The 27688-nt window shown below is 41.9% G+C and overlaps 1 protein-coding gene across 7 annotated transcripts; it reads left to right on the forward strand.

The window, feature by feature from the left end:
- CTTN (cortactin) lies at positions 1–27345 on the forward strand. 7 transcript variants are annotated; one of them, XM_075755407.1, is made up of 17 exons: positions 2–143; positions 3065–3148; positions 3588–3661; positions 5064–5193; positions 8371–8481; positions 9173–9227; positions 9749–9859; positions 10711–10821; positions 11425–11535; positions 12764–12874; positions 14631–14686; positions 15760–15829; positions 16336–16484; positions 23676–23765; positions 23864–24053; positions 24935–25006; positions 25570–27345. In XM_075755407.1, exons 2-17 carry the CDS (start codon positions 3065–3067, stop codon positions 25704–25706), a joined length of 1662 nt encoding a protein of 553 aa, XP_075611522.1. In that variant the 5' UTR covers positions 2–143; the 3' UTR covers positions 25707–27345. The 7 variants fall into 7 exon arrangements, with proteins under 7 accessions (XP_075611525.1, XP_075611526.1, XP_075611522.1 ...); XM_075755406.1 differs by lacking the exon at positions 2–143 and adding an exon at positions 1093–1126; XM_075755410.1 differs by lacking the exon at positions 10711–10821 and having other exon boundaries at positions 1–143.
- The last annotated feature ends 343 nt before the right edge of the window (positions 27346–27688 follow it).

Below are 27688 nucleotides of genomic sequence, written 5' to 3' on the forward strand. Positions count from 1 at the left end.
CCGTGCGGGAAGAGGAAGTGGCAGCTCGGGAGAAGCGGAAATTGCAGCAGCAGCAGCCGCCGCCAGCCTGGGAAGCACCGGCGGGGAGCCAGGGCAGCGGCGGCCGGAGGAGGAGGCGGCGGTGGTGGCCGGCGGGCGGCAGCGTAAGCGCGGCGGGGAGGGGGCGCGGGGGCTTCCCCGTCCCGCTTTGCCCGCTGGTGTAGCGGGGCGGCCTCGGGCGACACCCGTTGTCATCCCCCCCCCCCCCCCCCCCCCCCGCCCTTGCCGGACCGGGGAGCCCCGGCGGGGCCGGACGGCTTTGTTGGGCCGGGGCGGGGGAGGGCTGTGGCGGCCCGGCCGTGCTCGGGGTCTTGCCGGGCTGGGGGGCGCGGTCTCTGGGCGCAGGCCCGGCCGCCGTCCGGGGCGGGGAAGGGAAGGGCTTCTCTCCGGCCCTCCGCCCGTGGAGAAGCCCTTCTCCTCCCTGGGCAGCCGGTCGCTCTGCCATGGAAAGGCCGAGCCAGGCTTACGTGACTGTGTGTGCCGGGGCGGACCGCGGGTCCCCGGTAGGTAGCAGGGCCGGGAGGAGCGCACGGTGCCCCGCCAAGCCTTGGCGTAGGCCTAGAGCTGCTGCTGCGTGGTTCTCTTCACCTGCAGCGCTCTGTCTGGGCTTGGAGCCCTGGCATCCCCCTTTGTTCCTCCCAGGAGTTTGTCCGTAGGCCCTGGGGAGCTCCCGAAGGTGCTGGGCAGGATCCTGCGACCGCTGGTTAGTCACAACAGCGGCGAAGGGCAGAGCTGGCCAGCTGAATTCACAGTGTATATTTAGCCTCAGTTTGCGTTTGAACCGTAGCGTTTTCTTTTTCCTTCAGAAATTTGACCATGTGAGTCAGTGACTCATAGATAGATCATATTTCTCCACATTCTGCTTTGGAAGAGATGCTAGAATAGCAAGCTGCTGTGGAAACCGGCCTCTTATTCCTGTTAGCTCCCCACCGGCGATCAGAGGTCTCGACTGCGATCCCTTGTTACTGGGCTGCTTTGCTCCCTTTTGTAATTCACTTTATGGAATAGAGGCTCGAGGTGTGGAAAAATGTTGGCGTTTATGTGCATAATTTAGGAAGAAATGTGGTGGATTCTGGATTTTGTAAGGGTATGCGTGTGAAATCTTTCCTTCCTTCACTTCCACGTGGGAGAGTTTGAGGAAAACGCAAAGAAATCCAGACTAGGATCTAGCCCGAGCTTTTAAATGCCCAGGCACAGCTGAATGTACAAAGCAAAACCATCCAGTGAATGCACGAACCAAGTGCTTGGGGAAGAAAGTTGCGTTTTGCACAAAATATATAGAGTAACCGTGCGCATACGTGTGTACCTGCACATCAGCTCTTGTCACCTGAATTCCATTTCTAAATGACTTGCACAGCGTGGTGGAACACGGAGGGAGGGATACAAGCTACCCCTCTTAGGAGTCACCTTGGTTTGTGTGCAGTTACAAAGTTAGAACTTGGACCCCACGATGCATTATTTTATTGAGCTGGTTCGGTTCTGCTTTCCGTCAGTTTTTATTATAAATGCGTAGTCTCATAAGTTTTCTGAATATTAAGTAATTTAATAAATGCTAGTTCCTTAATTGCTAAAGGAATTTGGAGATGGGAGAGCTGCAGAAGGAGAAGGGGAAACGTACTACTATTTGGTCAGGATGTTATCTGCTGTTACACCTTCCTTCCAGGCCACTCTGTCACTTGCTGCCTTGGTGTCTGACAAGCAATTTTTCAGTTGCTCTCGTTCTTGTTACCAGTCCTGAAATTTCCGAAGTGCTCCGTAAAACTGGCTCATCGGTTTATTCTGTCAGGCTGTAGAGCAAGCGGTGGTGTTTTTCTCTGTGCACTTTACCTGTGGATTAGTAGTTATGTGTTGAAAAGGAAGTTTTCGTTCCACCTACTAGATTATGCTTGTGTGAATGAAATAGTCCAAGATAATCATTCTTATAATCTGTTCTTAATTAGAAAGATGAAGGTGAGTGGACAGAATGATGGTATGTTAAAGAACTGAACTCTAGTGCAATATCAATGAAGAAAAGAAATCCTTCGACTCGTGTGCCTGAAAAAGCTGGGAGAACAGAAAGCTTTTTTTGTTGCTTTTGTTTTGCTTTTTAGAATTTATTTGTTTTAATTTACCTAGAATAAAGGGTGTAAAAGACAGCCCCTAGCACCGAGCAGGTCAGGTATTCTGCTCACTAGTCACGTTCCAAAGCGTTAATTAAAAGTGTCCAACTTGATACTCCACAGGGGTAAGGTTTCCAGAAAGTGAGATGCCCCAAATCATTTGCCGCTTAAAAGCGTTGAATGTTGTTTCTAGATGTTATCGCTTGCCTTTTTATGAGTTTTGCTTCCTGCTGTCGGTACTCCAGTGCTTGCCCTCTGTTTCTTCTGAAAGTCAGACAAGACACTTGAGTTTGTGTACGTGTTTCACAAGGGATTATCTGAGAAACGCAGTAACTTGGGTATTCTGCTTTTGCAGGCAGGTGGACTAATGTCTAGATTGCATGCAAATTCTTACAGTTGTTTGGATTTCTTTCATAATGCTGAAACTCATTACACAACAGAGGAAACACGTAGGTTATACTGCCTAATAAACAATACCCTACTCATCATTAGTAACGGCTGGGAAAAAAACAACTATTCCTGTGCCTGAAGTATGCGCATGGGATCTAGAATTAGCAACGGTCTTTGGAAGTGGATGTTGATTTGGAGACCTGTTTGAAGAGAAGTCTTTTGGTGCAGTGAATGAAGAAAAGACACATACTAATTTGGGCAAGGAAAGACTTCCTTGTTCTCTTTGAAATCACGCCAGTGATTGATTGCTCCTAACCCTTTTGCGGTGCCAAAAGGAAAATTAAAACCAGCTTGAGAAGACAGCCTGAGAGCAAATGGTCAAATCCACTTTCAATGTAAATATAGCTTCTATATGTGGTTAAATAAAATGTACTTTATGGGGAATTTTGGATTGCGTCTCCATCAGCTTATACGTAATATAAAATGAGTTGACGTGTAACGAGCGTGTGACAGTGCTTCTTCTGATGGTGTTGCAGATGTGGAAGGCTACTGCAGGCCACACCATTTCTGTCAATCAGGATGACGGAGCCGATGACTGGGAGACGGATCCTGATTTTGTGGTATGGCTTTTGAATCCTGCTGATTCAGCACAAGTGCGTTACATAACACGTTAAAGAATAATTCTCCAGGGCGGGGGCTATGTCTCAGCAAAATAAACTGATAGGAGCGTGTTCCTGGAAAGGAGGGAGAATTGGGGGGTTGTGCCTGTGAGAGATTAACAAAAAATAACGTTGTCTCAGCTGAGTACTGTAGGGAAGTTTGTACGGAAGAGATTTCTGTCAAGAAATCAGCTTCTTGGGGCTGAACGTGTGCTCCGTGCGTTTCGGCAAGGGATAAAAGCGCAGGGCTCGCAGCAGAAGAGAAGGGAAGGTGGTAGTAGCTGCTTTTCTAACTCTTCTGATCTCACCAACTGCTGAAGGCTTTTGCTATGAGCTCTAAAGTGCAGATAACTAGTAATGTCTTTGGGGATTTAACCCTTTGGCTGTGTGTCCTTTGCAGAATGACGTGAGTGAGAAAGAACAGCGCTGGGGAGCTAAAACTGTGAAAGGATCCGGCCATCAAGAGCACATCAAGTAAAGCAGCTCTCTTTTTAAATTTATTAATAGTCACAATCCCAGGTGACTTTTAATCAGCTGATGTTCTCGGTTACTTGTATCTTCATAATTAAAACAAGAGTCTGCGTAGAAGATTGATTATTTGCCAGATGTCTGGTCTTTCAAATATGTCAGTATCTTCAGATCTGAAACTAAGATCACCACTATGGTGTAGGGACTCTTAAATCTTTCTTTGGAACTGGAAATGTTGTTTTTCCTGCCTCTTTGTGTCTGGAAAGTTTGTTTCTTCTTTTTTTGTGCAAGAGCCAATACAGCCAGGGGAGAAGTTTGCATTGGGTGATCTGAGCAGCTTCAGTTTGGTACTTTAATGGTACATTTGGTCCCTTAATTCTTAGGCTTTGTTCAGAAAACTGCTACCAGACTCCTAAAAATTCTGGCAAAGTAACAAATTGAGCCCTCTGGCAGAAAAGCAAATAAACATGTCACAAAGGGCTATGTGAGAGAGCAACGATCCATCTTCTGAACCTCATCCTTCTTATGAAAAGTGTCTAAGACTTAACTTGAAAGTAGTTTTAGGAAATCTGTCATTGTGATATTCATTTTGGTTTTGCTTGTGTGTTTCTGAGGCATCAACCCTCGTGGTATAAAGCTAAGAATAAATGCCACCAGTGTTGCAAAGGCAGAGAGACTGAACTATGTGGCTTACTTCAGGGATCAGTTTTGCTCAGCCCTATTCAGAGTGCAGTGGGGACGCCTACTGGCTGAGTTACGCCTGAGTAAGCTTTACACTCAGGTGGGAAGTGTTTTAAGGTACAGCTGACCATCTAGGTTTCTCCTTGTACGTTGCCCGCCCTACCGTAAGTTCAATTCCTGCATATTGCAAGGGAACGCTTGGGGAAGAGGAGGTGCACGTTTCCTTGCATCCCTGTTTTGCGTTACAGCTGTGTCCAAAATGCTCAGTTAGAATTAGAGTCCCGTTACCATAGGGACTGTATGATAAGAGATGATCCCTGTTCTGAAAAGTTGCCATCTAAATAAAAAGCATTGAAAAGAACTTAAATTAGGACATGAGAAGAAGAAAATATGTTTCAGGCACTTATAAATCCTGGGTAACTGATTGTTCAAATAGCAAAATATTCTTCCCTGTTAGTATTAAAAACAACACTTTCATTTTGGTTTGGGGTTTGGTTGGTTTGGTTTTGGTTTTTTCGGACAATGTTTTGCAGTGGAATAAATTCTGGTTTTGAGAATATGATGAAGTGCTTTATGCACTGAAAAAATGGGAAGGGCTTGAAAAATACAAGTTGTCCAACTTGTAATTAAGATTATATTTTTATCATCTTTTTATTTTGCATGTTTTTGAAGTTATCTTCTGAAACTTTCATAGTAAAACTTGCTGCTTAATTATCTATCTTTAAAGTATTCATCAGCTGAGAGAGAATGTATTCCAAGAACACCAGAACCTCAAAGAGAAGGAGCTTGAAACAGGCCCAAAAGCTTCCCATGGCTATGGAGGGAAATTTGGCGTTGAACAAGATCGCATGGATAAAGTAAGTATGAATGCTTCCCGGGGATAATATTATAAGCCTTGCCTTGCCTTGCCTGTGGCCTGCACAGCTATATGTGCGAGTTAAGCTTGTTGAGGAAGAAAAGTTGTTCCAACTTTGCTAGGTTTGGAGACGTAGAAGCTCAGATCATGGTATAAGCTATATACAGCAGTGATTCATTTTGGTGGCAGAAGCATCACTCTTACTGTGCTCGAACAAGGACACTTCTAACCACCACTACCCAATCTGTCAGGCCATCATGCACTGTTCCACAATTAAATCAAGCTGCTTTTACAGAAGGAACTGAACTAAAGCACTTGAAGCATCAGGAACACGTAGTTCAGGTGGCAAATTCAGAATCTGTGATGTGCACTGGCCCCACGTGTTTTTGTTTGATGCTTGCTCTGTCTTTGGAGCAGGTCTGCATGCTCATGTCCTGGGTGGATTCCCCTGGAGTCAAGATTCAAGTTTCTAAATGTATATTCCTAAATTAACAAAGTACTTCATGCATGAATAAATCCAGGGTTTTTTTTTTATTTCAGTCCTCTGCCAGCTCTTCTATGCATATAGAGGTAGCCAAAGAATGAAGAAAAGGGTGTGCTGCTGACTTTAAATTAGAGAGCAGCTCTGTTAAACAGTGGTAAACTGTGAGTAGTGACAAGTAATCCAAGTATTTAAAAAATCATTGTACTTCAGTCAGATGGTAATGTTTTGCATAAGGACTTGATGGCTGTTTAAGTTACACTCTGTTAACAAAAGAAATTATAATTCTTAAGGTAATTCCATTAGCCATGTGATAATTAGATGGGCATATCAACTTCTGCCTAGTTTCTTTCACGTACTCTGTTAAAATAACAGCCAAACTGTTTCCTGAATGAGAATGATTTTATTTTCTTAGTTTACTTTCTGCATTTCTAGTAATTCGGCACCCTTAAATTTTTGCTGGATTCCCCTATTCCAGAGTAAATTGCTGTATAATTCTCAACAGGCCTTTGAAATAGGCTAACCTAACCTTTGAATCTGGGAAAGGAATTGCTGAGCAATTCAACCATTAGGCCTGTTATAGTGTCAGCAGTTTGTCCCTCGCCTGCGTCCATGGGAAAAAAGAAACAAAAGTGAGTACTCTTCCTTGTAGGCCAGAATTAATCATCAGAAAAAACATGATGATCATGCCCATCTGAGTGATACTGGTGGCAGGAGATGTTCATAACTTTTTTTTTTTTTTTTTAATAAAGCTTTCTTTCTCATATCTTTAGTTTTAAAACATAAGCCTTGAGACCTCTCCTTCACAGCTGTCTGTGGCTCTGTGCAGGTGTGCTTCTGTTAAGGCTTGACTCACCTGAAGTAAATGGATGTTACTGCAGTGTGGTCCATGGTACAGGTTTTTGCTGCATTTAGGACAAAACCTTGATGCTGACTTAAAATGAACAGTTACATCATTCTGTATGGCAGACCTCCATAACTGATGCAAAATGTAGCAGAGTATCGTGCTGTGGAATTATGAGGGCAATTTACTGAAATGCAGATTTCCAAGAAAAATCTTTTTCTAAGGCTTTTCTAAAAAGGGGTAGGTTGTGATGCTTGGTATTTGATGCAGTGCCAAAAGTTCAGGTACCACGTAAAGAAAACAACGTTCTTAAACCTTACCTACCTGAATGGGTATAACAAAAGAGGAATCATGTAAAACCATGTAAAACCTAGGATTTCCAGAGCTTCGTGTCTTCCACAAATGTGATGGGTAACGAGAAGAAGAAAGGGAGGTGAGAGCCTTTTCTGTCACATGTAACGGTTACTCTACTACAGAACACCTCCAAAATGAACAAGACAGTGGCTGTTTCAGTCAGGAAAAGAAAGGAGCTTTTATATTGCTTAGAAGTTAAGGTAGTGTCCTATTATTGACATGCATGTTCTGTTACCTGACAATTGATTCAGCCCTTATGCGCAGTAATGTTTTGCTTTCCGAAGTGCTGGGAATGTCCCCCCCCCCAGCACCTGTAAAAGCCAAGTTACTTACAGTTTCTAGACACCTTCTGTCCTCAAATTAATTTACCTTGGTTCAGCTGTCTGCTGCTGGTATGAGATAAGCAGTTGCTCATTCCTCAAAGGTCGGAGCTTGGGGCAGCTGCTTGGAGGCTGCTCTGCTGCAGCCGTGGATGCCGACTGCCCCGTGCACGGGGACCGGCGCTGGGGCCCGCGGTGCTGCAGGTGGGGTGGGGGGGAGGCAGGAGAGGTGCTTGTCACAGGGTGCAGCCTCTCGGTCTGGGCACGGCTGCGTGTGGCAGGTTAGAAGGTCTTCTCTTTCTGCCTCCGATGGGAATTGTACGATTTGAGCAGAACTCAAATGTTAAAGCGACAAATTGCAAGTCGCTCTGGCTGGCACTCAGTGTTTGCACCAGACAAGGAAAAAACCCCATTTTTTTGGCTATGTTACGTAGCACCCCTCAAAGTGCTAGGCTCTAGCAACGATTCCAGGATCTAGAAAGATATCCTAACACTGGATTAGTGTAACGCTAGCAAACGCTATCTGGATGTCCTTTCAGGTGTGGAATTACATATCCTTGTGTCTCACCTGAAGCCAGTCACAGTGCGATGTACCTGCGCCTCGGCTCGCTGCGTTCAGCTCGAGTTCCGGGGACAGGCTTCAGCTGGCGACTGCGGGGCTGGCACGCCTTTGGCATGGGGAGCTCTCTCTTGATGCAGATGCACAGCTCCATGTTGCGATGTCATTTTGCAAGTGAGGAGAAAGTACAGAGAGAAGATGCCTGATTTTGATTTATGCAGAAGATCAGGGTGCCTCCCTACAAGAACATCAATGGAAAACCTAGCTGTAGTTGTATTTGGTTGCAATCTAATATCAGCTAAAGCAAATCTGTAGCTATGTGACTAAATATAAGGCTGTGTATTTTATCTGGAACTAATCTTTATTTTAAATTCTGTATGAACACCATCAAGACTCCATCTGTGTCTTTCTTGTTTTCATTCCTGTGCTTTTGAAGTAAAAGTCTTGTAAAGACTTCTCAAGTGAGTAGCAACTTCCAGGGAAGTTAGTTTTAACAGGACGAGAGTCAGTGATGCCTGTTTGTAACCAAACTTATCCTCAAGTTACCTGGTGCAGTTTTCTCTTACATACAGACCTGTATAGAACTGCTGGCTGTTTCTGAACTTTCCATTTTCTTTTAGTCAGCTGTTGGACACGAATATCAATCCAAACTTTCTAAGCATTGCTCCCAAGTGGATTCGGTGAAAGGGTTTGGTGGCAAGTTTGGAGTACAAACCGATAGAGTTGACCAGGTAAGCAATTTCATCTCGTACTACAGCTGCTCACAGTAGTTGAGTTTCTTGTTTTGTACGTACAGCTGAAAAATTCCAGTATCTTAAAGTACTGGTGTGGTCTGCTTTTCCTGCTGTATTTGAAGTTTAGCAGTAAACTAAATACTGACTGCCATGGAGATAAATTTCTGTTTAAAGCAAAATAGAAAAAAAGTCCTTTTGGGAACTTGCAACGAGTTGAAAAGAGATGTTAGAATATGCCTTTTAGCCAGGCCGTGTTCTTTGATGAGGATAAATCAGCGTGAATGCTACAGGAGGAAGGATTTGGGGATGGTTTGTCCTGTATTGCAACAGGAGCTACTGAGCAGGATAGTTGGCACCCTGTTCCAAGACCGTGTAACAACCCCTGCAAGGTAATGCTGAATTCCTGTTGTACTGAACTGCTGAACCTGGCAAGACTAGAGTATGTTGCTAGTATGATTTGCTTTGGCAAGGGATGACAAAAACCCTTGCCATGAATACATGTACTAAATTATCATGTAGATGAATGTGGCCTATACGTTAAGTAAGTATTTATGCTCCCGATTGAGAAGGTTCAGAGCAGTGTGGAAAGACACAGGAGCTTTCCGTGCTGTTTGCCCACTGAAGTGCATGCAGTTTTTCTACTAATATCTCACTCTTTGTCACACATGCAATTTTCTTTCTCTTCCAGTCAGCGGTTGGGTTTGAATATCAGGGGAAAACCGAGAAGCATGCCTCCCAAAAAGGTAAAGTGGTGAGGTGGTCACCTCTGCAGACACACTGGTTTTTATAAATAATAGACTAGATCTCTATTCTTTTCCTGTTTGTAAAAGACCACGTGAGGCCTCCACATGATGTTCTAAATGAATCACATGTGAAGGGGTTTGGGTGGAAGGGAAGATGAAAAAATGAATTTCAAAGCAATTTCATGAGTTGATGAGGTTTTAAGATAAGGAAGTAGCGTGTCATTGTGAGTCTGTCTTTTGTTTTAGAAGTGAGGTTCCAGGACAGTCTAGAAAGACTGGAAGTTGTTCTTTGCTATATTGCACCCTGTTGGAAATAGGGAGTAGTTTTAAGAGGAACCATCATAAACTATAGGACTGTTGCCCATTTTATTTTCTGCATTTAAAATTAAACTTGATGTTGTGTGCTAAAGAGTAATATTTCAGTTCTGAAATACCCCTTCCCCCCTCCGAATTGCTAGCATATTATGTTTCCATTAAAAGATTCTTCATTTAATTTTTATCATGCTTTACTCTCAATGCAGACTACTCAAGTGGTTTTGGTGGAAAATACGGAGTACAGGCTGACAGAGTGGACAAGAGTGCAGTGGGCTTTGATTACCAGGGTAAAACTGAGAAACATGAGTCACAGAAGGGTGAGTAGGAGCTCGTGTTGGTGTGTTCGTGCTCTGATGTAGTAGGCAGTGTTGTAAAATACTGATTTCTTACATCTGTTGCACTCCTAACCTGCTGGAAGTTAACGCTGAATAAAATTTAAGTTGCTGAAAACTTTGACGTCTGAAAAAGAAACCTAAAATATAGATCCTGACTGGGTTTAAGTGATGAACCCACTGCCGTTACTCTGGAAGCAGGGCACGCAGGTTTGTCTGCAGGTTTTTTGCAACTTCTTTGAAAAGCTGTAGATTAAAGTACAGGGACTATAAGCAGTTTAACCATAACAGAGAAGTGTTTCTAAAAGAATCAGCTGTTTGTAGATTAAAACATTTATCAGTTAGAAGTGTTTAGAGTTAATATTGTGTTGCTAATCAGGTTTCCAGGCGTATCTGATCAAAAATCGACCATTTTATTGGAAAATTTTGACATTTTTGCCATCTGTTTTCTGTTTATCTCAAAGAAATGTTTGCACTCTAGAAATTCTAAAGAGAAGAAGGGGGTGTTTGTTTAAAAGCATCCAGGCTGTTGCTGACATGGTTTTTGAAGTTCGCTTTGCTATAAGTGTCTTAAGAATTTTATCAAGGAGTCAAGTAGCAGAATTGCTGATATCGCCCAGCAGTTGAACGACATACGATGCTATTTTATTTTCCATCCTGAGAGAATGCATTCTGAAGAATTTATGACGTCAGTGTTGGGAATCAAGATTAACCAGAGATGCCAGTGCTTCTTTTAATACATAATGTAATGTTAGTGGGTCTGATTATCACAATTTTTCAAGGTAATATTTTGTTATTGAACGCTTACAAACAAAATTCTTCACTCTTATCTCTAGATTATTCCAAGGGCTTTGGTGGTAAATATGGTGTTGACAAGGACAAAGTGGACAAAAGTGCTGTTGGCTTTGAGTATCAAGGCAAAACGGAAAAACATGAATCACAGAAAGGTTTTTATTATCTTATTTAAAAATACTAGTTCAAATCGATCAGCCTTTTAAACCTGGGGAAAAAAATCTGGGGTTTTTTTTAGTTTGGTTTTTTTTTTTGTGGTAAATGTGTGTTTGTCCTTTGTGTATGCAGATTTTCATTTCCCTTAAATGAAAAGGAAGGCATTGTAAACTGTCCCCGAGTATCACAATCTGATTTCCAAGCGGCCTTATGTCCCTATGGATGTTCTTGAAAGAAACGTGGAATTGCACAGATCTGTGGTGTTCAGAGGCAGTATCAATTCCTGCATTATTTAGATATCTACGTTGTGCACATATATATATGTGTTATGTGGCTTTAGGTGGAAAGTGCATCAGGTTCTTCAAATCTTTGAATATTATTGAGTCTGTATGCTGTAACCTTCACTGGATTTGTGGTGCTTCTTGCATCGTGATCAGAGTTACTGAACGGGCATCCTTCCCCTCTGTTGAGGTAGTGTAGCAGGGGGAACAAGAGTGAAAGATTGATGGCTTAGCCCATAACATGTTACTGGTTTTTTTTTAATTAAATACTGTTTACAGTCATAAACTGCAATAATGTTTTCTGAAACTTTATGCATACAGATTATGTAAAGGGGTTTGGAGGCAAGTTTGGAGTGCAGACAGACAGACAAGACAAATGTGCGCTTGGCTGGGATCACCAGGAGAAAGTGCAGCTGCACGAATCCCAGAAAGGTATATCAGTTCACAATTCTTTGCTGTTCTTTCTGGTATCTTTGGCCACAGCCTTACAGTAGCTGACACGAGTCTCCTTTCTCTGTGTTTGAATGGTTGCTGTGTGTTGGTTGTACTGGTGTCTGCAAAGCAGGTTTAACGCACTGATACCGAGCCCCTGAAAGTTCAGACTTAGTGATAAGTTCTCACTGCAGAAGCTTTATGAGTCTGCAGGTAGCCTGGATTTTTTTTTTTTTTCCTTTTTCAGTTGAGCTGTGCAAAGCACAAATTAGCAATTTCTTTGTAGTTTCTACAGATAATCTCCCTTTTCTGGTTTCTGTTTTGTATACCCCTATTTTAATGCAGCGGAAATCTAACATCTAATGCTGTCCTTTTCGCACGGCCTGTGAGGTACCTATTCCCATGAAATACTGGTACCCAGAAGAAAAGTTGCAAAATAACGATTGCTCCCGAGCCCTCTGCCTGTCACCACCCTCAACTTAAAGAAATGTAATTTTTTTTTTTTTTTTTAAATTAAAGACATTAAAAGTGATCCTCAGAATTTTGTTCTGGATACTCCAGCAGATTTGTTGTCAGAGGATTACCTGAAGCTTTTTTTTTGTGTGTGTGTGTGTGTGCGTGCCCTCATTTTATACTATGTGTTAAAATGGCTGTTCTAAGGCAGCAGTAGGGAGTGGTCGTAGCTCTTAGCTGAGCGCTTTTTTTCCTCAAGCTGTGCGGCAGCAGGAATATTCCGTCTTCTTTTAAACAGTGCTCTGTAGGAATATCTGGAGGATAGTCTCTGTGGACTCTATCTTAACAGCTCTTTAGAAGTCAGATCTGTAGTGTACTAATGTTAACCACACTGATAAAAGAAGCTCATTTTATTTTCTTGTATCCTTTTGTATGGTGTGTTGTTTTAGTGAATGTACTATATGTCTTTATGTTCATAATGTGGATCAAATGCAAGTGCATTATGCAGTATGTATGAAAAATGTTGAAAAGTGCTTTTTTCTGTGACTTCAGAATGGTGTTCTTATGTCTGATAAATCATGTTGACTTCTTCCTAATCTCAAGTGAAAACTTCTTTTGAATTTACTCTTACAAAAGTGTATTGAGATTTATTTTTTTTTCCACCATCCAAAATTAATTGTAATTGAGAAATACTGCAAAATTATTTTGAGTGTCTCTGACTAAACTTCTTTATTTTCCTCCCTTCATTTTAATTTATTACATGTGGCTTTTTCAGACTATAAGAGTGGTTTCGGAGGGAAATTTGGTGTACAGACAGAAAGGCAGGACCCATCTGCTGTGGGGTTTGATTACAAGGAGAAACTAGCCAAGCATGAATCTCAACAAGGCACCGTTTTCACTTGTTACTTTCTTAACAGTGCAGCCACTTCTCACACAGTCTTAAATAGTTGTCTGAGTAGATTGATGCTAGTAATGTGCAGACACTTTCTTGCGCTTCTATTCCTACATGATCTAGCAATGTTCTTCCATTTTATTCTTAAAATGTTACATAAAGCAAGCCTGTATTTAGGAAACAGGTATCCGATGTTTAGTTAACAGGTCTACAACAGTATGCATTTAGTTAATAGCTATACATACAGTGTGATAATAACGGCATTAGTATGTCTAGTATTACTAGAATGATGTTAATGACGTCGTGCTTACCAGTTTTAGAGTCTAAATGTGAAGTTTTGCCTGGATAAATTGGTGGAAAAATACGCAGATAAGGACCATGCATGTAACCATTAATAAGCAGTGGGTTATGGCAAGATCATTTTAAAATGATTGTAGTCTTTAAAAGAAGAAGTAGGGTATGTTTGTGGTTCTTGGGTGAGCAAATACTGTTATAATGCTCTCTTTATTCATTGTGAAATAGTTGGGGTACAAACCATGAATTCCTGGTTTTCCGTTATCTTAAAGTGAGAAGTCTGGATCAGGAAAATGTAAGTGTAGTATATTTATTCTGGCTGAAAATACATACAAAGCTGAAGAAAATGAGGTTGTTCATTCTGATAGTCAATATTTTTCTGTGCTACATTGACACAAATCAAAACTTTTTAGGGCATCGGATGTGCCTTAGCAGAGCCCAAGTACAAACACTAAAATAGCTGGCTAGGGGACCCAAGTGGTTTTGGGGCCGAGAGGAGAAAGAGTAACTGTACTTGTATTCCAGGGACATGTAGGAAAGCCTGTCCATCTACAGAGTCTCAGGGCACGTTCCTGCAGCTCACTGCCACCAGAAAGAGGTGTTTTTCCAGCCACACGCTCTTGCTGCTTCTGTTGCGCTGGCTCTGGTGCTTGTCAGACATTTCTCTGACAACAACTCACTAGAAAGAGCAGAAAGCTACTCTTGTTAGGGTTGGTTGGTCTGTTGTTTTCCTTGTTAATGCCACTAGTGAGTATAACAAGTGCTAGAGTCAGCATCAGGTGAGAGTAAGAGAGTGCAGCTCAGGGGTGGAATAGCATGGCCACCCTGTTTCTGTGGTGGTGAGTTGTTGCAGGCTCGTGCTGTCTTGTGGAATTGCCCCTTTCCATATGTAGAGCAGGAGTTATTACCAATGACTTTAATGTTCGTCAGTTGCATATCACGACCAAATCCACTGGAATAAGAAATCTGTTATATTTTCCTGCCATTCATAGAATTTACCAAGTTAAAGAAAAAAAAAAAAACAAACCCAAACCAAAACACCTCTGTGGTCACGGAAGACTGAATATCGCTCCTCTGAGCAAAGCAAAATGGCTTAGGTTACGTGATTACTGCAGAGAGCTAAGAATTGGTGCTGTGAAAGGCTGTGTTACAGAAGTGATGCATTAGAAGGGCTCATCCCTTATTCCTTGCTTAATACCTTATCAGTCCTCAGCTTAATGTTTACTCAAAGAATGCATGTGGCCCACAATCTGTCATCTGCTGGTGTACCTGAAGGCTCTTGCAGTTATGTATCCTTTCTGCATCAAAAACCAAATTGCATTTTCTTTGGCGGCTGTCACTGTATCTCTGCATGCAGCTGAAATGGCTATTTGCATTTGAAATGGCTGTTTGCATTTGGCAGAAAGATGGGCGGGACAATAAACTCCCTACTCTAACCTTTTTATCCTGCTTTTAGATTATTCAAAAGGATTTGGTGGGAAGTATGGTGTACAGAAAGATCGAATGGATAAGGTAAGTTGCTTAGAAGAGCCATGACTTAAATAGTCTGTAGGGATACAAAGTAGTCTGGCTAGAGCTTTATTTCTGGGTACTTCTCCAGTCTAACAGTAGCTTCTGTGCTTTTCTAAATCTTTAAAAAGCAAGTTTATAGACACGTGTATGTGTGTATATATGTGCAGTGTATATATATTTAAGTAGGGAAAACTGAAGCATGGAAACGAAAGAATGGCAACGTTTATACGAAAGAATGAGAAAAGCAATTAATTCCACAATTTCAGCCATGTCTTCTAGCAACTAGCTAATGCCTTATATTTTGAGGATATCCTTTGAGTAGACTGCTTAGAATAGGTGTCTGATATCTGCCAGCTTTGCCCACTTTGATTATCAGGGACCTTCTCTTTAGGAGAATTTGTTTTAGTATTCTAAACAGTGAAAGATAGGGTAGCCGATACCCCTTTCTACCTCTCCATTTTTAAATTAAAAAAGCTAGAAGATTAAAAAGTCCTCACTGAGATTTATCTACTGAATAAATTTACTATCAGCTTTATGTAGGACATTTAAAAGTGAGAAGGTAGAGGAGTTTGAAAGTCTGTAGAATTTTTTTTTTTACTTGTGGCTTCAGGACTCAAGACCATTCATTTAAAAAACCCCCTTGTATTTTGAATACTGTTCTCAAAATACTCCCTCTGTTTTAACTATATCTGCTTCTTTAAGGCAACTGGATGGTTTTACCTTGGTAGAAATCCTGCACAATGTGGATTAGAACAGCAACAGCTACACAATAAATGTTTAGGATATTGCCTCATTTTTAGTTCTGATGGGTCATTTGTTCATAAACTACATTTTTTTTAATTAATGGGATTTTAATGTGTCTAAACCTGTCCTTGAAGATTAATTCTTACGTAGTTTGACTTACAGAAAGGATTATTCCATTTGTCAAGTTTTGATTCTTCCTGATTTTGTTTTGGTGTTCTGAAAAAAAAACATAGGGACAATATCGCAATAAAATGTCACAGATTGAAGCTGTCTGAATGTCTTGGTGAATTTGTGTTGTTTAAATGCACTCTTTTTCTCCTTACTGATAGAATGCAGCAACTTTTGAAGATATTGAGAAACCAGCATCAACTTATCAGAAGACCAAGCCAATAGAAGCTGGTAAGGCATTGGCCCCAAATCCTTTCTTTGGAGGTGATAACGTTCAAAAGCCCAGGACATTACTGTTGATGTAGTAGCGCTGAGTAAGAATCATCTAGAGGGAACTGCTGTATTTGCAGGTCTCTAGCAACCTCTGCTACTCTCTCCCTCCTCCTTCTAGAGGTTGTTTTGGTTTGTTGAGTTTTGGTGGTGGGTTTTTTTTAACTTGAGGGTCATCAGAGTTGAGGAAGGGAGAACAAAAAGCATCATAGTGGAGAACAGAGGGAGAAGTGTTGCGGAAGTTTTTGTATAAGAGAAATGTGGTGCACAAGAGGTTTGGACTTGGAAGGGGAGAGGGGGAAAGAGGGTTGGAAGGACTTTCCTGAATGGCCTGTGAGCTCAGAAAGCAGAAAAGCAGAAACATGTTCAATTGTAGCAGAAATTTGTACCAAAAACTCATTCCAGGCTACCTTCGTACAAAACCTTAAACAACAACATTTGACTTTCATTTTTTTTAAATGTTACAGTTGCTAATAAAACAAGCAGCATCCGAGCTAACTTTGAAAACCTAGCCAAGGAAAAAGAGCAGGAAGACCGAAGGAAGGCAGAAGCTGAGAGAGCACAAAGAATGGCCAGGGAGAAACAAGAACAGGAGGAGGCTCGAAGGAAACTGGAGGTCAGTAGTTTCAAATCCCATTTGAGCAGCGTGTCTAGTCTGTTTCAATGCAATATTGGGAGAAAAGAGAAACTTTTAAGAAAAGATACTTTCCTTCTTTCAAGCTAGGCTTTAAAGCTCTGTGTGTGTGTGTATGTGTGTGTTTGCCTGTGTTTGTACCTGTGCTTGACCTGTTTGTGACTCCAGCTGTCTATCAACACGCACCGTATGTATATCAGACATCAGACAGGGTAACACTTAACGATACACAGGTTTTTTTATTTAACCTATCCCAAAATAGATATGCTAGTCTTGACCACTAATCTCTACAGCCTGACCTTTTCCTACTGTACTTCTGCCTTTTGGTAGTACCAGGTTCCCTTAGGCAGGGAGGAGCTCATGAGGGGAGAGACGTGTGGTCCCCGAAAAGCCCTATGTGGATGCTTGTTCAAGAAGTTTAATACCATGGTGATAGTTGGTGATGCTGTTTTGGAATTGGTACTGTGGAAGATGGAGGTGGTATCACGCGTTGGTATAGCACATGCCCATGAGAATAGGGGAAATTGTCTTCCAAATGTTAACTGAATCTTAGTTTGAGAATTAAGAAAATTAGTTTAGTGTTGGCACAGTTAAAAGCTTTGTGATTTTTGTGTTATTCATAAGCAAAATAATTCCAGGAAATGTTTAGTCAGAAACTACATCTTAGCTGCTTTATAGAATTTGCATATTTGGTGCAACTGCTGCTGAGATGGAAGGACATTAATAGTAACTTGTCCTTCGTGTCTTGTTCATTTGTTTTGTTACACAATGCCTGAAGTGCCTTATCATTGGTAATCCTGCGGGCCCGCTCTCTGCAGCTGGGTAACCTTTCATGCAAACTGCTGTAGCAGTGTTTGCCCAGAGCCTCTGTGGCAGTTTCCCCTCTGGTCCCATGCTGTTATTTTGATTTCATGGCCTCATATTTGTGAACCCTGATATTATGGCAGGGAGAAGGAAGCAGTTGATGCTGGCGCAAGAATAGTCCCTCTTTTCCCCTTCTCCTTTGCTTCTTGTTTTACAGGTATTAGTTTACACTAGAGAAGACTAAGCATAGGACACAAAAAGAGATAAGTCTTTTAAATTCTGAATAAATACTACTTAGCTATACATGTGCACTGAAACTTAACAGCCAACTAATACGCAACACTGATGCTGAAATAGTGTGCTCCAGCTAGTGCTAATAGTGTCCCAAGAAGGAATAACCAGCAGGGAGATTGAGCAGGTCCTGATGAAAAGTACATAGTACTCAAGGAGATGCACAGGAAAAATGGTCATCCTCATCATCTTAATCATTGCCACTTGCTACGCTGAAGAGACCTTCCCAGAGGAGAATGTTGTCTGGGACCCTCGTCACTGCTCTGGCTAGCAATGGGGGAGTTTTCCTATTTCCTTCTTTCTTCTCTCTCTCCTGTTTTGTTTTTATTTTTCACCAAAAGTATCTTTCATTGTTAGAAGCAATGTATGCCACCAGCTGCAGACCCCACTAATAAATCCTCTTGCGTATGAGCTTATCTCACTGTCCTCTGTGAGACATCTGGAATCCAGGAAAGACTGTCTGTTGTTTTCTGAGATCTGTTTGGTCCTTTGCCCAACAGCAAATGGGGCAGGCAGACGCAGTGCCTGGTTTCTCAGATGTGGTAGATACTTCCCCTTAGTGGGATGCTGCCACAGGATGTGGTGTTCATCTCATTCCATCAGTGTGGTCTAATTCATCACAAATTTAGACTTGGTGTAAGTAATTTGTTTTACAAGTATGAAAAACTAAATGCATGGTAGTCTTCTGGTTAACCTAGCTCCAATCTTCCTAAACTAAGAAAAACATACTGCAGTGAAACTGCATGTTACTTCACGTTTGCTACGCTAGTCTAAACCTGCATGGCTGCTAGCAGCAGCACCCTCAAGCCACCTTATTCCTTACGCCAGGAAAGCATCTCTATAGTCACACAAAAGTGGAAAATGAGCCTTAACAAATAGAACAGCTAGTTAACCCAAATCAGTTCCCCTGCCCTGTTCATTGATTTTGCTGTGCTGAAGTTGCATGGCTCATGTATCTTCTGAAAACTGCTGACTACCTTTTGAGTTGTGTTTGAAATTTGGGAAAATCTAGCTTTATAGAATAAATTCAAGTCTCTCCATCTAAAGTGATTGGTGCTTTTTTTTCTTTCTTTCTCTTTTCTTTCAGCTTATCACCTCTTTTGCCTTATGGCTTCAGGATGTACAGTGTGAGCATATGTTCACTGCATACATGTATCACAAGATGAATGGGAGTTCCTCTTTTGTGTATCAGTGATTTCTTCTAATGCTGCCTTTCATCCCTGTGGACTTTGTGGACTTTTAATACCTTTCCCCAACCAGTATTTGGGTTTCTTTACTGTCCTGGAGTAAAACATGTTAAACCTTTAACACAGCATCTGCCACTCTCCTAAAGCTGGGAGAGGAAGAGATAAAGAGCTGAAATTGAGAATTCAGTCTTTGATAAGGTCAGCGAGCCTGCTGCAGGGTGCCACTCTGAGTCATTCTCAGCATTGGCACCAGCCTCCAGCGCTGAGCCACACAGAGGAAAGTTGAACGTTTGCCTTGAGGAGAGTCACTTGGTTCCCCTCTCCTCAGAGCAGTAAAGCTGACGTGCATCCAGTCCGTACAGTTGCTGTGGGAGCTGTTCAGATGGGAAGAGTTGAATGTCTCCGCACCTGCTCCCTCAGGGCCACAGCAAAATACTATCAGCATGTGTCACCACCTTCTTCTGGTGTAGCCGCTCGGCTGGTAGCCACATAACTCCTCTAGGTATTGCCAGTCTGTCTCTGCTCCTGAACTACTGCCTGCTGGTCCCGGCATGTTTCAGTGTGTTTAAGCTTATGCATCGCCAGTATCTAGGTCCAGCACCTGGTCGTTACCCTAACAAATTGGCTTTTCACTCCTCATCCTCCCCAGTCCTTGTCCTTGCCACCAAACAGTGCAGCTCTCGTCAAAGAGCCATAGTCCCTCAGCTCTGGGGTCTGTTCCATGGGGTGACGAATAATGGGAACAAATACTCTTCTTGGATGCCACCTGGAGACAACCTTGAGGTGTACATCGCTCTTGAAAGTGCAGCTTCACTGCTCCTTCAAGAAATCTCCCTTTTCTTGGCACTTGTTTTCCTCTGTCAGCACATTGGGTCCGGATAGCGTTAGGACTTGTGACTTAGAGGAAGCAGCTTTGTTATCTTTGCAGGATTTAATTTAGTAGATACTTTTACAGTTTTCCAAATACAGAAGAACCATGATATCGGTTGATGGGTATCACAAGTGTTGCGTTGTTAACAAGGCCATTCTGCACCCCTGAGATTGCTTTGGACAGCCCTTGCTTCCAGTTACTGTTGAGAATTGCTAAAAAGTATCAGTCCCAAAGGGAAATGGACTTGGTCAGCATTCATTCTGCTCTTTCATTTCTTTCTCTGAGATGTGTATTTTGACCTAGCAGTAACTCCATTCCATCATCACTACTCCTGCTTCATTCTCAGACAAGGTGCCTGGTGGTTTAAGGAGTTCTCAGTTAGCCTGTCTGAAGCTTCTTAGGTCATCCTCAAGATGGCACTTGCTAGACAACACTCCTCAGCCGAGGACTGTTACTTCCTTACTTTGATTTGATTGTTTCCAGGGGATTCTGCAAAAGATCAGTCCCTGTAAACATTGCAGTTCATCCTTGAACACCTGGGTCTTAAAGTGAATGTTCTGAAGTAAAAAACTGGACTCATTATCACAGAGCAATTACCAATTCTCACATGGTAGAGTTCTCTTGTTGCAGGATCCCAGGATATTTTATCCTTAACTCAGTGCTTCACCTCATGAAAGTGTCCCTCTCCTAGGGCATGTGGCAACCGTGATGCCTCATACTGATCTTTTCTGTACTTTATGTATATTATTTGCTGTGCACCATTGCTACAAGCAGGTCGATGTTCCTCAAGATGCAAGAAGGTACTTCACGTGGTGGCAGCCTTGTCTCCAGGGGCATGCCCTTTATGTTCTTTCTGGCTTGACAAGTAGGGATATCGGCATATGCTAAAATACTGCGTGATTTCAGTGGACCACAGTTGCATTTTCACAAGGAGTGGCAGCTATGTGCCAGTGCTTTGGGACCTGGTCCCTTTGGAGGACAGAGCTTTCCTGCTTTGCTTGTCAGTGATGACAGTATAATTGGTTCCCTTGAGGCAGCAGTGCCCTAAGCAGTAAGCGTGGGGAGAACAGGACTTTCCGAAGTTCGCACACATCAGTCCTTTACCTCTGGTAGATGAGTTGTCGTACAGTCCTCATCAAGAAGTGGGAAAACTGCTCTGGTGGCTGTGTGAGGCTTTTTTTGAAAGGTTGCACAGCTGACACAGAAAGTATTGATGCTTCTTTTTGAAAGAAGGTTTGTGTCCAGGCTTGGTCTTTGGTACAACCCTGAGATTGGCCAAGCAGACTGCTGCATGCATTTCTCCAGGTACTTCTGCTGCCAAACGCTGTGGTTCAGGTAAAGCAGGACGAGATCCTGTTGGCTGTCGTTGTCCCTGTGCATTTTGGTCCTGGGCTGCATTTGCCTTTCAGTGACTTCTTCAGTTCTCTTAGTCTGACCTCTATAACAGTTTGTCTGTCTTGCCCATCTCAATCTCAAAACAATCCACTTCATGCCACAGATGCTGAATTGCTCTCCGTTAGACTATTCCTATTCCAAGCCATTTAGAGCCATTTTTTTTTTTTAACCAGTAAGGAGGAGATGTCTGGTCATATGTATCTTGTAAAAGCAGTCAGGCTTTCTGCTTGGTATTCCCATTGGTCTGTCTCCCCTTGTGTTTCATGGGCTTGTAGTCTGGGCTGAGTAGGGGAAGAAGTTCAGCTTCTCCATTAGCTCTCTCACCATTCATTTTGGGTGATCATATGCTCCTAAGTGAGATCCGTGGATGGAGGGTGGTGAATTTAGGCTTTTGCTACCCATTTCAGCTTTTCATTGAGGTTTCCTCCTGCTGAGGAAACAGTTCTCCAGAAGGGTTTAAATGTAGTAACACAGGTTCTCATGAGTCATTGAACTGTTATGTCTTTTTTTTTCCTCTTTCTCTCTCAAAACTGACTTTTTTCTTTACTGTTATTTTTGCTGTAAGTGTGGGTTAAATTCAAGCCGTTATGCTTGATTTTTCTTGTGCTTCATCAAAGACTCTGTTGCCTGGACACATTTGAAGTTTTTTTCCAAAACTGGTATTTAAATTTCACTGTAACCAGATGATTAATGTTTTTCCAGACTGAACATCTCCATGGTTAATTGTGTGATTCTGCAGACACAGAGGGAGGGAGGACAAGGTTAAGGGCAAACTGAAATGGCTCTGGCTGTGCTGCCCCTTGCTCAAAAGCTGAGCATGAAAAGGGGAGGGATGTAAGCCACACCATCCACAGATACTGTAAGGGGTGGGAACGGACTTCGACTTAAGTGAACTTTACTTCTTTAAGTGAACTTCCTTGCGCAGACAGCAAGTTCTCTCACTTTAAGTAAGTACGTGGGCATATGTACTCCCACAATGGGAACGTACATATGGACTGCATTCCTTCAAGAACCCTGTTTACTGGTAGTCCTTTTTCTGTTTTGCTTTTCACATGTGTCACGTACTCAAATGGTGATCAGGGAGCTCTTCTTTAACTGCTGGTTTGAATCAACGGGTGCCTCATGATTTAGCAAACCTCTGCTACCTTAGAGAACAAGGCAGGATGCTCTTTCGCACGGAGCGTTTCAGTGTGGAAGCAAGCCAGCCTGAGGGGGGACCATGCAATTGAAATGTTTTATGGCCATTATGCTGTGGTCCTCCCAAACTGTAGTCTGGATTGCAGGGACCCATTTCCTAGGACAGATTATTCAAATTGTTGCCTTGTTTGACATTGTTAATGGATTGATACTACTTAATTTATCCCCAAACTTAGATTGAACTTCTAATAAACACTTTGCTGGTGCTTTTTCATCTGTAGCACAGGAGTTAAAAGTAGGGGAGGACTGTTCCCATCAGGACAGATTTTTTTCCAGAAAGCACAGCACGAAGCTTTGAATTGTCTTCAAAGCTGGCTCTGTTCTCAAGGCACACTTTGCTTTCTTTGTTAGATGTATTTTTCTGAGCTGTCACAAACAAAGGAAAGGCAGAATTTTTTTGTGAGAGTCCTATCACTTCATCTCTGGACTACAGTTTCTCCTGAGGATCCTTTGGGGAGTTATGGCTTGATGGACCTAAACAACTGGAGTGCACAGTCTCCCATAACATGTATTCTCTCTTCTTTTTTACAATAAAGAAGAAAGTTTGGCCCTAGATCCACAGTTTTCTTTTTCCCTATGGTAAAGAGAGGCAAAAGGAAATAGGTAGCTTAGAGTCTGTTGGTTTGGTTATTTTTTTAAGCCATGCAAGCAATGTAGCATTTCTTGCGCTTACGGTATCCTGGCTTCCTAATGAATGGCTTACTAATGATGACTGTGGGTTTGCCCTCTGATTCACAGGTGGGATGGCACAGCATGAAGTGTTTGAGTGCCAGAACACTTGATTCAGATCCACGGTCTTTGTGTTGCAGAGTACAATAGCAATACTGCTTTTATTTCTGCCGCATATAACTCTATAGTTAATGTTAGAAGCTCTTCTGAACGTTTGAATCCCTCACTGTCGGTTATAGGACCTGCTTTTGTCTGAGCTATTCAGTCTTGTACCTTGGGGAGGTGTTTTGCAGACCTGCAAGAGCCTGCAGGATCATTTCTCATCAAATACAATACATCAGTTGTATAATTAGAATATGCAGGCTTCAGGTTCTCTAAATTTATGCTAAAATGGGACATGAGGCCCAGCCAGCTAATGAACAGAATGAATATATTGAACACAGAAACTCTGCAGCTCCTATGGAAACGTGCCAAAGAACATTGAGTACTCCGCTTTTAAATGCGTGCATACGTACTGTGCGGGTTTTGTTTCTTCACTTTTTTCTCTTCCACTTTGCTATATTTCTGAGGCTTTACAGTACAGCCAGTCTAAACCTTCAGGCAGGTCTAACGATCCAGCCAGTGCAGTCCTCTCCTGCTCCCCGCTCACAACCGTTATCTCAGAATATGCTATCTTTCTTATTGCAGGGCTGTTTCTTGTTCAGTGTCATGACATCAGTGATTAAACTGTACTGAAATTTTTCTTTCTCTTCAATTAAGGAACAAGCTAAAGCCAAAAAACAAACTCCACCGCCATCTCCTACCACACAGCCAGCTGAGCAGAAGGCACCTTCAAGCCCAGTCTATCAGGTTTGTTTGTTAGAAACACTTACAGTATCTGATTTTTTGATTCTAAGCATAGGAACCTTTTTACAAAACCCTGACGAACCTCACCTGTATTTCTGCAGGATGCAGTTTCCTATGAAGCAGACTCTGCCTACAAAAATTCCAGCGCAACGTATTCAGCTGCACGCGAGCCAGAGTCCGGCTACAAAGCTGCGGAGTCGGACTACCAAGAAGCAGTGAGTCAGCGAGAGGCAGAATATGAACCAGAGACTGTCTATGAAGTGGCAGGGGCAGGAGACCATTACCAAGCAGGTAGAGTGTTTGTTTCCACTATGAAACCCTTTGAGGTAAAGATAATTTCCTTGGTCAACAGCTTAATGACTAGTTGTACTGATAGCACACTGTCCTAGTTTTTGAAAGTCTTAGTCTGATGAGACTTTTTGGATTCTCCAACAGCAAACTTTAATTAGGAAATTAAGATATAGCTAGAGGAAGGCTGAAATTACTTAAATTTGTGAGGTGATGTTGGAATAATTACAGTGCTCTCTAGAGTGTCAGTTCAAAAAGAAATGTCGGGGTAACCATAGCCACCACCCTGTGTAGTGTAGCTCAACTTGAGAAGAAAGCACAGAGATGGAGAGTAAATGTGTGTTGAGTCAGGGCTGGCCTACCAACCAAAAAAGTCTGTCGACAGTTCTTGGACTTCAGAATGGATGTGGTGTGTTCTGTGCCTATGAGGGAGTGCAGTAAGGATGCCTGAAACTAATGAAACTGAGAGAATACAGTTATTTTGAATTCCTATTTTTCTCATGTCCTATGGTTTCTAAATGAGGGGTGAAGAATGAACCTGCTTGCTCTAGTATGAAAACCTGGAAATTTTAAACAGGCCCCTTCCCCCCCTCCCCAGCCTTAACAAGGTATCAAGGTATTAAATAGTCTCTTACACATTGAGCTTGGGATCCGTTGTTCTGTCACATTTTACAAAAGCGTTACGCTTCCTCTCAGGCTTTAATTGTGTGTGATTTAGGGAGAAAATCTGTTTCAGAAGGAACGGGTACTGCTAAAAACTTGTGTAGTTTGTTCCCTGCTTCCAGTCTGAGTTAGCAGTAGAATTGAAGGAGCACCACAGAAAAGAGCTCGGGGTAATAGGTAGTGTGCTTCATGCTTTGAATTTTTCTTCTCTCTCTCTTTAGAAGAAAATACTTATGATGAATACGAAAATGAACTTGGAATTACAGCCATAGCCCTTTATGATTATCAAGCTGGTAAGCAAAGCTCTTTTTTTTAACCTTGTCTTTGAAAACTCTGTTCTGTACAGACAAGTCTGGATTTTTCCTTTGCTTGTCATCGTGTGGTAATACATGAAATGAAGATAGGAAGAATTAGGAATTTAGTGATTCAGCAATAGCATTGAGACACTTTTGAAAACTACTAGCCACTGTTTCTGGAAACGGTGGAAGTTTTCAAAACCTTTTTTAGCCAAGTGTTAACCCTTGGCATACATAGTTGTTTAACATCTTGAGCGGTTAATTCTGAGGAGAGATCCAAGAAAGTGAAGTGGGTCTCAGTGTGTTGGGTAGCAAATATTGCTCTGAGTTAGAAATGCACCCAAAATGCAGTAAGAACAGACTACCTCGTCACTCCAGAGGATGAGAAAGCATCCGTCTTTGCGGATTGTCATTGCCTTGTGCCCTGTTCCAAACGCCCTGACGGGAGAGAGGAAGGCGACGGGTGTCTGTGTTGTTTCTAGCGATGGTGGGTGGGTAGGTGAGATCGTAGTGTGGACTGCTCCAGTGTCAATACTGAGCCTCTTGAACTCTCTCTCCAGCGGGTGATGACGAGATTTCCTTTGATCCAGATGACATCATCACAAACATAGAAATGATTGATGACGGCTGGTGGAGGGGCGTCTGCAAAGGCCGATACGGGTTGTTCCCCGCGAACTATGTGGAGCTGAGACAGTAAAGACTATTGTCTACTGGTTATGCCTTAATTCCCCAGTCAATAAATCTGACTTAATACACTACAAATCATGATGCTTTTCTGAGGATGGAGGGGTATATACATATTGCTTTTATATTTAATACTTTGCTGATGCTTTTTAAAATGTATATGCCACAGAAATCGCTAATATATTGTAACTACTATGTTCTTCACTAAGGCTCTTAAAATGATTTTCATGCGTTTGGAAACATTTCTTCTCTGCCAAATTAGCAATTGTCATAAAAAGCCTTTTCGAGGACAATGAGCTGTCTGTCGTAATATTGCATGTTTTACTCATAAGTGAGCAGATTTACTTAGTGTTTAAGTCTAGTTAGTCTTCCACTAAATGTTTTCAGCTAAGAAAATCATGGCTATGCAGGTTATTTGCATTTCCACTAAGCGGGAGTGGGGAGGTGCGTAATTTTTTCATTTCTTTTCCAGATAGTGCTTGAAAACGCAAAGAGAATGCTTGAAAGTTGCAGCTAATGGCAGTTAATCAAATACTGTCCAGGATTTATGGAATATTAATGTTATGAAGGAAACAGTTTGGTTACTTCTTCCTTCTCTTTCAAAGTGAAGTTCCTTGGCTCTTGCATTGATTATTTTTTTTTAATTATTATTTTTTTCCTGATTCCGCTCCTCCTGTTCCTGTTATCCCAGAGGAGAGCTGCAAACACTCTAGCACTGATTGTCCCAAATTTCTCTACTTTTTGTTTTTGTTTCACCCTCCTTTTTCCCCAGGAAAACTTGGAAAAGTTACTATACGAGTGTTGAATCACTCAGCGAGATTCCTACTTGTTCGAAGGGCAACTGGCGTCCAAATCTGTGTGACTACCTGCAGGAATAGTCTCCTTGCTTTAAACAGGAGAAAAAAAAGGCAGGATGGAATTGTGGTGGTGTTCTGTGTGCAACACATCCTCTGATCGTACAAGGGATGGCCTGCTGTGCAGTAATGACACTTTATGTAACCATATTTGAGTCAAGGAATGTTAAGATGAGTAATTAGATTTCAAACCCATATAAATGATTTCCATTTTTAAGCCATACAAGAGACAACTATACTTTTTTGTATGTTCACCAGAAACTGCCAGTTATGTTCTACTAAACAGCATTAAACCTGTTCTTTGCCAAAACTGAACTTCTTGTCATTCTAGAAAGCTGACTTCACCGCAGATTTAGGGTCCCTACCAAAGATAGAAGTTGCATCTAATAGCGCCTGTGTTCAATGTATGTACTGTCTGTTTCCACCACCTGATCAAAATGGGAATGGCGGAACTGGTGTAGTTGCTAAGAAAGAATGCAAAGAATTTTTATAAACTGTAAATTTGGACCAACGGAATATAAAAGACCTGTATGAAATGGTAAAATGTATAACACATCTAGGAAGAAGGCATCATGTTGAACCAATTCTTGGATGGTTGGGACAATCCTAAATGAATGTCATATGTGTGTCATGATTATATATTTTTTTTTTCCTTTCCATGGTCTCATTTCTGTGTTGTATTTGCATTACTAGGGTTGGGTTTTATATGCAGTTTATTTTATCCGATTTTGCATAGAACACCTCATAGGGATATGATTTTTTTGTAAATTAAATATTCAATAAACTTTTTGAACCGTTTGCATGGAATATTTTTGTATTTTTAAATTGTTTTGTCAATCTGTTAGGGATAGTTCATCTTGTCTCAAGCTTATCTGGGACCAGCTTGCAGACAACGAATCATGCTTCCTACGGAGAGCTGCTGCATGATGCTGGGTGCTGTCGTGAAGGGCACCTACATTCTTCTAGGTTGCTGCTGCCTTCCACGTACTTCCCTTCCTCAGAAACCCACGTGCTTTGTCTTTTACTCCTACTCCCATGTGGAAATATTTAAATCCAAAGTAGACTTTGAGTGAACTTGGAGAAGAGATGCTTTTAAAAAAAATTTTTTTAAACATCTTATCATCAAGATCTGTTTTGTCTT

Source organism: Balearica regulorum, chromosome 5 (assembly GCF_011004875.1).
Source record: "Balearica regulorum gibbericeps isolate bBalReg1 chromosome 5, bBalReg1.pri, whole genome shotgun sequence".
In the NCBI taxonomy this organism is placed as follows: domain Eukaryota; kingdom Metazoa; phylum Chordata; class Aves; order Gruiformes; family Gruidae; genus Balearica; species Balearica regulorum.